The sequence below is a fragment of the Fundulus heteroclitus genome, chromosome 20, assembly GCF_011125445.2.
Source record: "Fundulus heteroclitus isolate FHET01 chromosome 20, MU-UCD_Fhet_4.1, whole genome shotgun sequence".
NCBI lineage: Eukaryota > Metazoa > Chordata > Actinopteri > Cyprinodontiformes > Fundulidae > Fundulus > Fundulus heteroclitus.
This window is the reverse complement of record NC_046380.1, coordinates 15,151,047-15,164,005: the sequence shown is the minus strand read 5'-3', so window position 1 is coordinate 15,164,005 and position 12,959 is coordinate 15,151,047. Positions and strand designations below refer to the sequence as shown.

At 39.6% G+C, this 12,959-nt stretch overlaps 1 protein-coding gene across 7 annotated transcripts in view; it reads left to right on the top strand.

Annotated features, from left to right (window-relative positions):
* arhgap9 (Rho GTPase activating protein 9) overlaps positions 1–12,959 on the top strand; it is a 74,539-nt gene that overhangs the window by 15,475 nt on the left and 46,105 nt on the right. For 5 of the 7 annotated variants that reach the window (XM_036151837.1, XM_036151838.1, XM_036151833.1 and 2 more), the window contains exons 2-5: positions 3,350–3,672; positions 5,629–5,827; positions 5,921–6,318; positions 12,138–12,404. In XM_036151837.1, coding sequence (XP_036007730.1) covers positions 3,451–3,672; positions 5,629–5,827; positions 5,921–6,318; positions 12,138–12,404 — 1,086 coding nt within the window. In that variant the 5' untranslated portion in view covers positions 3,350–3,450. Of the gene's footprint in view, positions 1–2,467; positions 2,602–3,349; positions 3,673–5,628; positions 5,828–5,920; positions 6,319–12,137; positions 12,405–12,959 lie in introns of those variants that run through there. The other 2 variants (XM_036151836.1, XM_036151834.1) reach the window with 2 other exon arrangements.

Genomic DNA, 12,959 nt, shown 5'->3' with positions numbered 1-12,959 from the left:
GAGAAAACTACTATAATTAAAATGTTGAGTCACGGAATGACGAAGGCCAGCACCGTTACAGACGCATCTTCACTCCCCTCTGCAGACAGTTCTGTCCTTTGAGAGGATCATTAAAAAAAAAAAAAAACAGAAACCTACAAAACCAAATGATTATGTTTATTTGACCAGATTCTTTCACACATACCAGGAGCAAACTGTATGTGCCTCTTTAGACGTCTTGTGTCTCTGCTGGTAAGGTTGATTTATAAATGTTAATGCAAGCTTGTAGCTGCAAGGTTTACAAAGCTTAGGCTGCATTTTTTTTTTTGACACGTGTTTCGAGAGAGAAAGACAGGAAAAGGCAAACAGGTGTGTAGTAGTATCTCTGATGTGCTTCCTGTTTGCGCCAGGAGAAGAGCTCTTCGTGGATGGATTATATCGGAAGGTATTGCAGCATGCTGTACATCTTTTTTATTTTAAGTGTAAGGTTAAATCATTTCCTCCTAATTTTAGTTGTAAATTACGTCTCTCTGAAGCTTTGCGGCAGGTTCGGGCAAAGAAGAAAAAAAATTATATGCCTTGATCAGCACTTTTTAGAATAATTATAGTTGCTTTCATGTGCTTTGTGCGGACAAATAAAAACATATCTTGTGTTTGGTTTAATCTAAGCTGTAAATTAACGGTAGAGTGCATCTCATGTCTGAAGTGCAAATAGCAAGATGGAAAGGATATGACCCAAACTGTGGTTGAACCTTGATGTGTCTTCACAGTTTCCTGTTTTCTTACTCGGCTTGTTCCTCCCGCTTTTACCGCTGTCCCTTCTGTGCTTAACTGCGTGGCTTAAACAAGTGAGAGGGTTACAACCAGGAAGACCGTGAAGCTGCCTTTCCGAGCAATAGCGATACGATGCGTTTTCTGTATAAGAGGGAGTATTTGGATCTTTATGATAGTATTTTTTAAATGTTTCCTGCCTTACACGTGCCTCGTAGTTTACATGTAGCGTTTTGCAAAAATATTCATACCACTTGACTTTTTTTATATTTATTTTATTTTTAGTTTTTGTTATTACAGACCTGCACAAAGATGCACATTATTATGTCCTGATGCATCTTAATACATAGAATATTAATTCTTCTCACAAGCTTCTAGTGCTGTGTAAAAATTAGTTTAAAAGGCACTTATTATCCAGAACTCAAACAGCTATTCCCTCAAACAGTCAACGCATTCGTCATGTGCCGTGTGTGTGCGTCAACACCTATTGTCTGAAGATGTGTGACACAGGGTGACAGCCGTTGATTAGCAGTGAGCAGTAGCTTCCTCAAATTTCCTTATTTATCATCGGTCTAACAGTTGCAAAGCTAATGTTTTTGTTTGCAGAATATGAGTTTGGGAAGGATGGTAGGTTTTTGGTTTGCTGTGCCCACCACTGTCCACAACACTATACGATTGTTCCTGAACAGACTTCTGGGGTTGTTTTCTGAAGGTAATTGGTTACATTTGATTTCTTTTCTTTTTTTTAACATGTGCCATCTGGCAGTGTAGCATTAAAGATTCCTGTCTTAATGTCAAAGAGAGCCCAGCAGATTTCCTTTCACAAGTGGAGCATTACTGCTTTCGTCATAGTTCTCCGTTTGAAATATATGCAAAAAATAAAATAAAATATATCTTGGATATTTCAAGTTCAATGGACACCGGAACAGAAAGGTAAAAGAGAAAGAGAGGAAGAAGATGAAGCAAAACATTAAAAGGGGAAAAAGGTGACAAAAATAGAACAGAGGAAAAGTAGTGTACAAGATAATATCCTCGGAGTCTGCTTCTACACCCGCAGAAAGAGATATAAAAAGAACAGCAAAACCGAGCAAAAAAGTATCACAAGTATAACCAACCAACGCCTTGAGAACATCACTGAAAAATACGAAGTATTATTATTTAATACCAGATGTATGAAGTGACAGCCAAAGCCAATTATTGGGTTTATTTGTACAGTGAATCTGTAAACACCTGGATCCAAGCACCTGTAGGTGTTTGCGAGAGTGAGCTTGTTTATGTAAGGTTTATCCATAAGGGAAGGGGGTGTAAACAAATTCCCACAACACGTTTCAGATTTTAATTGTGAAAAACTTTAAAAAGTGACTAAAGTGCTGTTCTGCTACAGCCAAAGTTGGTTTGCAGATCCTAGAATCAATCTGCATTAGCTGTTTTCAAAGGGCGGTATTTAATTTATTCCTGATTATTTTAATGCTCCTCTGTGGTGTGACAGCATCATGTCAGAGTTAGGCTCCCATTTATCCACACGTGCACTCCCTCTATCCTCATTCGCTTGTGCACTGGGGCTTTACTATAATTTTTTTAGAGCCGTGCTGGTTACACACTAGTTCCCATGCTTTAATAAGAGTGGGATTATTAAAGTTCAGCAGGATATCCCCGCCCTCTCTTCCATCAGCTCGCTGCTTCATCCTCAGTCCTCCCTTTTTTTCCTTCTTTTTTTTCCTTGCACTTTTATACATTCTGCTCGTTTTTCACCCTCTCTTGTTCCGCCCGTCGTTTCACTCCTCCTGACATGGCATGACTGGGACTGTTGCTAGGTACATGGGAATATTCTTCCTTTATTCTTCTGTGTGGGTATGTTTTTTTTTTTTTTTTTGAGAAATGTGTTTGTCAGGTCGGGTGGGTGTATGTACCATGTGAGTCTGGCAGAAAGTTAGATGCTCTCCTCTTATGTAAGCTGGTCTTGGCGGGCTAAAAGCGAGGGTTTAGCTCGAGGGATGCTGGCTCAGGTGGAGAGACGGAGACGGCGGCTATTTTGAGAACGCCTCGCTCCTCGCATCACCCAAACGCACGTGTTACGCGCTCAGATGGGTTTCCTGGTTCTGAAGGGATGAAAGGACAGTGGAAAAGTAGGGTGCTGCTCCGTTTCGTGTTCCTGCTCTGCAGTGTCTGCCAGGTGTGCTAAAACCGGAGCTGGGGAAAACATTTAACTCCATTCATCTGCAATTACTGTGGCATTCATTATTTGTTTTTATTCACTGGCAGTATTAAATCCTTGCCATTAGTCAAAAAGCTCAGATTACCACAGCTGGCCAGAGCTGAAGCTGCTTCCTGTCCATGTCTTCCTTCATCTGTTCTCCTGCTTTAATATTTCTACACATATAGTCATGGGGATAATTGCTTCTCATATAAAAAGTGCAAAATCTATTCTGGTAGCTGCAGCCAATGATTATTATTTGAAATACTACGTTCTATTTTTGTCACTAATCCGATTCATATTCTCACCTTTTGATCCCGTTCATCGCCACGTCAGATTTGTCGCATTCTTTGACAGCGGTGCTAATCTGCTTGTCTGTGTATTTTTACTCTCTCCCTGTCCCAGACCATGCCGCTCCAGAGTCACCTGCCCTGCGCTCTCCCACGCCTGACCAAGCATAAGGGCACTCCCAGCAGAGACTGCTGAGCACGACCGTGTAGAGAACCATGCTGTCCGGGTCCTGGCGTAGGTCTGTGGGGCCGACGCAACCTGCCGCGGCGCCCGCGGTGAACCCCGGCGCCGTGACTGTGTGCGGGGTTCCCAGCGGGACCGTGGTGCTCGAGGCTCAGTACGACTACAGCTACCGCGGGTCAGACGGACGGCAAGTCTGCATAAGAGAGGGCGAACGGTTCATTCTGCTGAAGAAGACAAATGCGGACTGGTGGCAGGTGAGAGAACATTTTCATCGCGCTGATGTAAATGAAACCAAAAGTGTGGTAAAAATAACGACTTTGGATGCTTGTATCATGAGGAAACAGACAAATCCAAGGAAAAGAGTCTGGATTTGAAAAAATTGCTGCTTTTCTAACTTCCTGCTGGAGAAAGCTGTGCAAATAGGCCGAGCAAGCAAAGCTTCCGTTTCAGAATAATCCTACAGCTGACATATGTAATAAAACTCAGATTATGGAAAAAACTACACGTTGTTTTCCCTGCTTATGTAAAGGTGGTTGTCTTTAAGCTACCACAAGAAGTGTTTATCCCCGGCGGCTCTCCTCTTCATTCACTGTTGTGTATACAGTGCCTTGCAAGAATATCAACAAACCAGTCCATTTTGTACATTTTTAATTCTTATGATCATGAATTTAGTTAAACTTGTTAAACAGTTTATTGCAATATACGTTTATTTCCATATACTGCCTTCCCTAGAGTATGGACAATGCTGTTTCAGTCCAGGATGTTGCTATTTTGGGTTGGCATAAAAGCAGGGATGTATTTTTCCGTCTTCAATAATCTCCTGAGTACCAGAAATATACATTTACAGTGTAAAAGGTAAAATTACAATTATGACATAGAATAATAGTAAACTCTTAATGTTTTAGGTCAATTAGGATTACCCACATTATTTCCAAAACAAGAATAATGAGTGGGAGAATCTTTAATTGCTGAAAATCTCTTAAAATTCAGGAGTTTGCATACATTTACTTAGTATTAGGTAGAATTGCCTATTTAAACTATATGGCTTTGGTCATACATTCTGGGTATTATTTCACAAGCTTTGCATGATAGTTTGCTGGAGTTTAGACCCTTCCTCTTGAGATGACCGGTACAATCGTGTCAGGTTTGTAAGCTGCTTGTTGTGCACACACCTTTTCAGCTCTGCCCGCCAGAGCTGAAACAAAACGTTTTACTTAAACAACTTTGTAATTAATTTAGTGGTATCCTTCAAGTCATTGTCCTTTCCCATTCGAAGCAAAGCTTGTAAATTTCTGGCTGATGTCTTGAGATGTGATTTATGAATTGCACTCGTTCCACCTGTAGTAAAACACACTGAACGTGATTCCACCTGCCCCGCACTTTATAGTTTGGATTTGGTGTTTCACAGACCTTCAAGCCTTCCTCTTTTTTTTTTTTTTTTTTTTTTTTTTTTTTTTTGCTTAAAATGTAGCAATGGTCATCATGGTCAAATACTTCCATTTCAGTCTGATCAGATAACAGGACATGTCTCCAGAAGGTGATGTCTTTATCACTTAATGCACTAAAACTCTCTGGGACAGACAACCCATTTCCTTCCTGAACAGTGTAGTGACGGTGTATCCCCATGATGTTTTACACGCTGTGCTGTGCTATGCTATCCAGCTCCCCCTGGAGGATGCCGCCGCTGTGTGTGGCCTGCCGTCTTTCACAGGAAGCTCTGTTTATAGTTGCATATAAATGTTTGAACCGATGAACACGGCACCTTAAGACACAGGTGTGGCTTCAATTCGCTCAAAAGATGTGAGTTATTTTGTTACAATCTTACAAAGATGATCACATCAGGCAGGATTTCCCCAGTTTGTTCACAGACTTGAATAAGCATCTGAATTCTTTAAAGAATCTCCCATTATTTTGGCATTTAAGAAAGTCAGAAAAACTCTAACTCACCTAAAAAATGAGAGGTTTACTCTGATGTAATGTTAGACAAAGGGGAAAACGGTTATTTCTTTTTATGTGATGTATATAAATATCTTTTATACAACATTTCTTCTCCTAACACCCTTAACGTATTTCTTCTGTGCCTAAAAAAAACATTACAAAAGCACATCAGGGTTTCCTTCTACATTTACGCTTGAATAGTGTTGTGACTTGGTTGAATTTATTCCAAGGGAAACAGCAAAAGCGTTCATGTCGACTATGTTCTTGGACAGGTGCGGAGGATTGGCGCCGCCAGCAAAACAAAGCCTTTGTACGTCCCGGCTACCTATGTGACCGAGGTACCGATCACGCCGATGCCCTCGCCCCAGCGCCTTGTCACGTCTGTCTCGCTGCACTCCAACATGAGGATACTTCCCCGAGTTTCCCTCTCACCCAGCTTCACAGGAACCGGCAGTAACGAGCAAAGTCAAGGTAATGTGTTAAATAATAAAGTTCAGTCACGAAAATTTACCGTAAAAAAAAAAATACATTAACAGAAAATTATTATTTTGTTTCCTTCCACAGTTAACAAACCCATGTATCGGTCCATGGAAAACCTGAACTCTTACAGCAGTGCCTTCCAGAGGTCTGACCGGAACCCCAGGACGGGGGGAAACCACTTCCCCACCCTGCCTCTGTCTGAATCCAACTTCACGTCCAGTTCTTCCGCCAACCGGTCGGGTCACCTCATGGTGCCGGCGTCTCCTGCAGCATCCACGACTCAGACAAACTCATCGAATTACAGGGTGGTCCCTACAATCACCCGGAGTCAGAGCTCCAGCAACCTGCCTGAAAACCTGAACGAGAACCCGTATGACGAGGTGGGGGGAGGCCTTGGCAGTCGCATCAACCACAAGGTTCCTAAGAAGTCCTGCAGCCAGTGGGACATGGTGGGGGCTCCAGGCAGGAATAACCATCTGCAGGTAAGAGAAGTAAGGACCTAAAAAGAGACAGGATTGAGTTTAACAAAATTTCTGGTGATACAATCCTTTTTAAAGGCTGTATGAACGGCACAGACGGTTTTGCTTTTGCTGTACATTGAAAACATTTGGGTAAATGAGAGAAAAGGCCAACATTTTGGCTGTAATGTCTAGGTGCTTACACCCAGATCTGCTGCACCGCCTTAAAGGTATCATTCTTTGAAACTTTATTTAACAGGTCCAGGTGTACGACGATAGGAACAGATGAATTTAACATACTGATATACTGAAATGCCTATTTAGTATTTAGTATTAGTATTAGGCAAGCTTAAGATCTAATGACATCATCATTCTTCTGATGCTTCACACTTTCTCCGCAGCTCAGTCAGGCTCAACGATTTTCTGTAGTTACCTGACTCTCCGGACTTAGAAATCAGATAACTTAGATCTGAGATTGACTGCGTTAAAATTAACTTTGGTTCAGTTGTAGGTCAGACCTGCAATTTCTTAAATCAAGCTGATAATGTCACCTTTCAGAATTACTTAATTACCTAATCGACAGTGGTATCTGCATAACCGATTAAATCAGATACAAACAGATAGAAGAGTAAAAGGAAAAATGGGATTACTGTCGAGGGTGATATATTCTATTTTCCTGTAGATACACAGTTTATACAGACCCTAATTGAAAGTCCAGGTTATTGTGACATAAAAAAATAAGATCATGATAAATAATTTCAAAACCTTTGTCCACTTTAATATGCCATATGTCCTGTATAGTGGAAAAGAAAAAAAATCAAAGCAAATAAAGCTGTTGGCAGAAACCGGTTCAATAACCATGGTTCCATTAATGAGTACGCATACATTTGACTTTGTTGCAGCACCTTTGGGTTCAATTTCAGGCTTCAGCTTAATCTGACAGGAGTCTATCAGCATAAGTTGACAAGACTGGACCACAGTAACTTTCAAAAATTCTGTCAATGTATCAGATCATAGGAAAACCTTTAATCCACAACCCTCTTCTGGTTTGAAATGATTTATATTGCTCTAACTTCTTACTTTTTTGTATCGACTGTATTTATGATGGAAAACTGGGAAATAACAGCTAAAATTGCAACCCATTCCCTTTATGTCAAAACCAGATGATTTCATTGCACCGCAAAAAATGAAGCAGTTTAACTTGTTTTTCTAAAAGTTTCTGAAGGCGGACTTAACTGTACTTTTTGCAACATTTCTGGGTTTTTCTTTTTGTCACTTAATCTTTGAACCAGCAACAAATTGACTTCATCAGGAATATGCTTGTTAGGCACGATTGGCTTCCTTCTCTGGTTGTCGGTTCGTAGCTTATGAAACACCAGGTGGAGCAAGAATCATATGTAAAGTGAATATGTGTCTCGTGTGGCTGACAGAAAATGCAGAATTAACATCAGGTCAGAGTCTTTATTACGACACTAAGCATGGCTGGCTGGGGCAATCCAAACCGCACAAACTGTCATGCATTGTGTATCTATCCAGACGACATATTTCTCTGCTTTTTAGCTCTTGGGAGAGTCAGTTTATTAATCAGAGAAAAAGCTCTGCTGCGGCATTCCTGAGTCCTGAATTTCTGGTGTTAGTTATGGCTGCGAAAAGAGAGAAATCTTTGTTTTTAGAGTAAAGATTTTGACATTATTATGTGGAGTACCGTAGATAAAGCTATAGCAAAAAACAGATCACCACATACTTAATATAGGCTGATTATTTGTCTTATTTGTATTTGGCTTCTTTACAAACAGTAAACATGACATTTACCATAATGTCACATTAACAACATGAAAGAGATTTAGTAGGGACAGCTTTACTGGTAAAAAACATCTAACCTGCTGGCGGAATAGGCAAAGATGAAATTATGTCTGAATTTTAAATAAGAACTAGCAATTTACTACGTTTAAGGAATGAAACAGAGGTTCAAACATAACATTTTGGTCAGCTGTAGTAATTTGGACTTAAAAAACCCCCAAAATGTCTGACAATATACTCAACATGTCTTCACTTCAAAAGAACAGAAAGTAAAACATCCTATACAAATTACAAATACATACAAATTGCTCTTCTTAAAGCAGGGATTACAAACTCAAGAATTAGACAGATTGTTTTCTATATAGCGCTACTTCACAAACTTATATTATTTTTCTTAAAGACTATATTATTTTTTTGTAAATTGTTTCTAACTAAATGAGTTCTTTATCAGCTGTGCGGTCAAAAGAAAAAAAAAAATTAACGTGTACAAAAACACAGTTATCCAACCATTGACAGATACTTCATTATACGCTATATGTGATTAAACATCCCCCCCCCTTTTTTTTTTACAACGTTTTAATCGTCATCAGCAGTGACGTCAGATTATAGAAAATGGGTCAAACGAATTCATCACATGCAGCTCATGCAGAAGGAAGTGTAGGATTTGATTAATTTCGACCTCATCTCACTGACAATCTGTAATCTCACGGATTTACATGTCAGATCAAACTATAATAAAACACAGACCGGTTTTTGCAAATTTAGAAACTTCTCCTGGCAGCCTTAAATCAGATGAAACAACACAGCAGGGTTCATTTTACTGCTGTCACTCATGGGGACCACCAAAGTTGTTGTTTAATTTTTTTCTTATGTAACTTGTTTATTCTGAGCAGAGTGTTTGAATGGAAGCAACAAACAAGAGAAATGTATAGCGAGGAGAAAGGAAATTGAATTTGTCACGGCTGGATTCTTCATAGCGCCTGGGCTCAGAACTGCCACCAGAGGCTGAAATTGATTTACATTCGGGCTCGTTCTTAATAATCCTCTCGGAGAAGCAATCAAGTTAGCATTGTCGTGACGCCACAGCTTCCCCTACATTACATCAGAGGGGATTACACATGGCCGCGCTGGGGAAAGAAATCCAAGGTTATGCTTCTGTCAGCCGAGGGAAACTCCTACTGCTGAGTCTCCCAAACTGTGGAGTTTAATCTCTACTGAACTGAAACCTCCGATTATAGATGGATGAGATCTCAGTGGGAATGACCATGCTCTTTTTTTATCTTTCGTTTTTTTCCCCCCGATGTCTTTTTAAAAAAAATATATATATATATATTTCGTCTCTAAAAACCCTTTTTATACCAGTAAGCAGGGTTAGAACCCCATGTTATTCAGAAAAAGAACTATTGGACCAAATGTATCCCTTAGACATTTCCCTAAATGCTTTCAAATAAGATTACATTTTCCTTATCAATGAAGGATCATTTGTTGAATACGACAAATTTCCAAAACAAGAATATTTCTAGTCTGGCTGTCTCAGCAACTGGTGTGTGTTTCATCCAACCCACATGTCAATTCACATTTTTTTGGCAACTGTCCTGTTTCATTTTGAACTTAAAAAGATTTATGAGGATCAATTTCGTTCATCATGAAAAATGTACAAAGTGCTGATTTACAGCATCCTTGTTTATTGGCAACCCTGGCGAAGATGTGAACAAAGCCTTAAATCTAGTACAGTTTTCTTTTGTTTTATTGCAGCGGAAAGATTTTGAAATATCCAACTTTTAATTTCCTACACAGAATCGCTGTGGAATAAAACCTTGTGTTCAGAGAATGGGAAAGAAAAGGGAACATGGCGTTTAATAACGGACATGCGTTGATGTTCATAAATCAGGAAATAACTACAAGAACATTTCTACTCACCAAAACATGCCCGTGTCTGCAGTCAGTGTTAATAGAAAAGCGTATCATATCTAGTACGGTGAAAAACAAGGCCAGATGAGGATCTAAATTTAGCTTAATGTAATGCACAGTGAGGAGGAAGGTAAGGAAAGTAAAATAAGGACCTCTTCAAAGCTCCCTGAAAAGTGGCATCTTGCAATTTATTTTGCAGACCTTTATCCACATCTTTGCTACCGGAGTTAATCATGCAGGATGCTGTATTTGGCCTCATTGCAAATTATATGACTAACTGAACACCAGCTGTTAGAGTTGAACTTCATTTGTTTCAATAGGCATGAAGCTCAAACTAAAAAACATAATGTCGTTAACATTAATAATTACATTATTAATTACATTAACATTAATAATAATTACAATTATAATTTTTTCCTAAATGAGGGAATTAGCCCATCATGCCAGCTGTCCTATTGGTAAAATGTTTGTTAGGGCTTGTTATACAAAACTTCCTGGTCTGTTAAAATACCAAAGGACCGGTTAAATCCTCCTGAGCACCTTTTCTATCTTGACACGGCCCTGTTTGACCTTGTGGATAACGAGTTGGTTTTGATGTAACCACTGAGGTAAGCAGAGGGAAGAGCGGGTCCTGAAGCATCAGGTGGCTGAAGGATGCCGCGCTGCCATCTGGAGTAAAGTACAGTCACCTCCCATTTTATACATCACACACACACACACACACACACACACACACACACACACAGTGGCGTCACACTCAGTGGCGTCTTCTCACGGTGAAAATTGACACACATTTTTTTATGAAGGTGGGGGTAAAAAAAAAGTCCAGCATGCATCTACAGTGCATATACATAATATGGAGCACTGCCTGAATGTTTGTATTAATAAAGAGAACCTATTTTTTTTTTACTATGTAAAAGTAAACATACTGCTTTAACCTATTAATATTTTTTTGATATTACGGCCCAAAATTGTAATTTAATTTATTGGGATTTTACGTGATAGGCTAATACAAAGTATTTTTGCTCAATACTTAATTGTCTCTTTTTCTCCAATAATATGTTGTCATTCGTTTGTATTCGGCCCTCGTTACTCTGATAACCCTAAATAAATACATCGTAATCAACTCCCTTCAGTAATCCCCTAATTAATCGAGAGTCCTCTTGCGTTGAATCAATTGTCCGCATTCACATTTTCATTTGATACCGTGATTGGCTAAAACCAACCTTTGGTAGGCGGGCACTAAGTGTCGATTCGCCCAATCGGCTCGGACATTCAGTTTTGCTTAGGGTCTCTCCTTTCTCTGAACCAATTGGTTGGGAGCAGGTCCAGATTGATAATGTGCAGAATGGAGAGTGCTACACATTATCAGTCTGGCTCGCCAGGTTACTATAATACCACTATTTAAATTTTTCTTGTGAAGAAAAAAAAGTCTCATTTTGATTTTTATCGTTATGTTCTAATTTGGGTTGACTCATCATTTAATTTGTCATTTGAATAAAACAAAATGTGAAAAGGTTCAAGAGATAAGAATACTCTTGTAAGGCACTGGAAAAGCTTTTTATACGACACTTGGACTTTTTAAAACCTAAAGATGAGGTTATGTAACCGGGATCAACCAGCAAGCCAGTCCATCAGTTTTTAGATTTATGGATCTTGTTCTCCTGTAGCTCTTGCTTTGGTCGAGCACTTGTTTCTGTAAACTGGGTCAATCCGAAGTTCATTAATTTATATGAAATTGTCAAGTGCATTTACCTCATTATTACCAATGATGGTTTCTATTGGCTCTTTGCTTGTGTTTTACATACTCGATTTGCCTCCTGCGTTCAATCAATTGCGACTTTCTTCTTTTCGTTCATGGCCCGTGTAATTATCTTTGTGTATGTGACAAAAAACAGGAGAATTAGGCAATAAAATCACAGTTTGCTTTTAACTTTCAGGCTTTTTTTTTTTTTAGCTGGTTAATGAGCCTACAAAATCTAAATGCCCTGTCACCATCAGGAAACTCAACTTACAGCATTAGTCCTGTGTTTCTCTGTAGCAGGAAATATCCCACGAGAAATATTGTACATTTGGCATTCACAACTACATAACATCTAATGAATTTATATTTTTTTTATTTTGCATACAAGGTCCCTACTGAGGCCTACATGTCCCAGCTATCCTGGAAGGACTCCCCGATTTATACTGAAATGCAGCAGGACAAGCGTCTGTCCCAGCAGGAGCCGCCCATCCCAGCTGTGGGTCAGCAGCCGCTTCAGATCATGGACCTGTGGGAACAGTATTCTGATCCAGCCACAGGTAGATGCTATTACGTCAATAGCATTACCAAGGAGAGGTCATGGAAACCCCCTCGCCGGGCTCGCTCTCAGTGCACCAATAGGAGTTCAACACAGCAGGTATTATTTTCTGCTCCCTCTGAACCCCTTACTTCATTCTGCTGCTGAATTGGTGTTGAAAGTGTGAAAAGGTTGGTTGGTTCTGATCCAGATGAAAGCGTCTTTTCTTAAAGGAGAGTCTAGACGAGGTCAAGGTTTGGAATAAAAAAGGCCAGGCTCATTTCCAGGTTTCTATGGTTTGCCTGCATCGACACAAACGGTGACATTTTCAGTCACAGAAGCGTGCACATGGAAACTTTTCTCACTTTTCTAAGACGCATGATTTAAAGATCCAGAGTTTTTTATTGCAGCGGTATAGTTCTTAAGAGAAGACTTGCAGATGACTTTGAGCATTAGCTGTGGTATTTGCATGAGGTCACAAACCCGCTTGCGAATCTTCCCACTGTAAAAAGTGAAGTTTATAGTTAGTGACCTTTTAACTTGTAAAATGTATTAAACCATTCGGAAAATCCCCTAAAATCGCATTTTTGCATAAATCTTTTTTGTACCCTGTAACAGGTTTCTTCCAGGATGACCCTTTTTTTTTTTAGTGGCTTCAGTCTTCCTAACAACTAT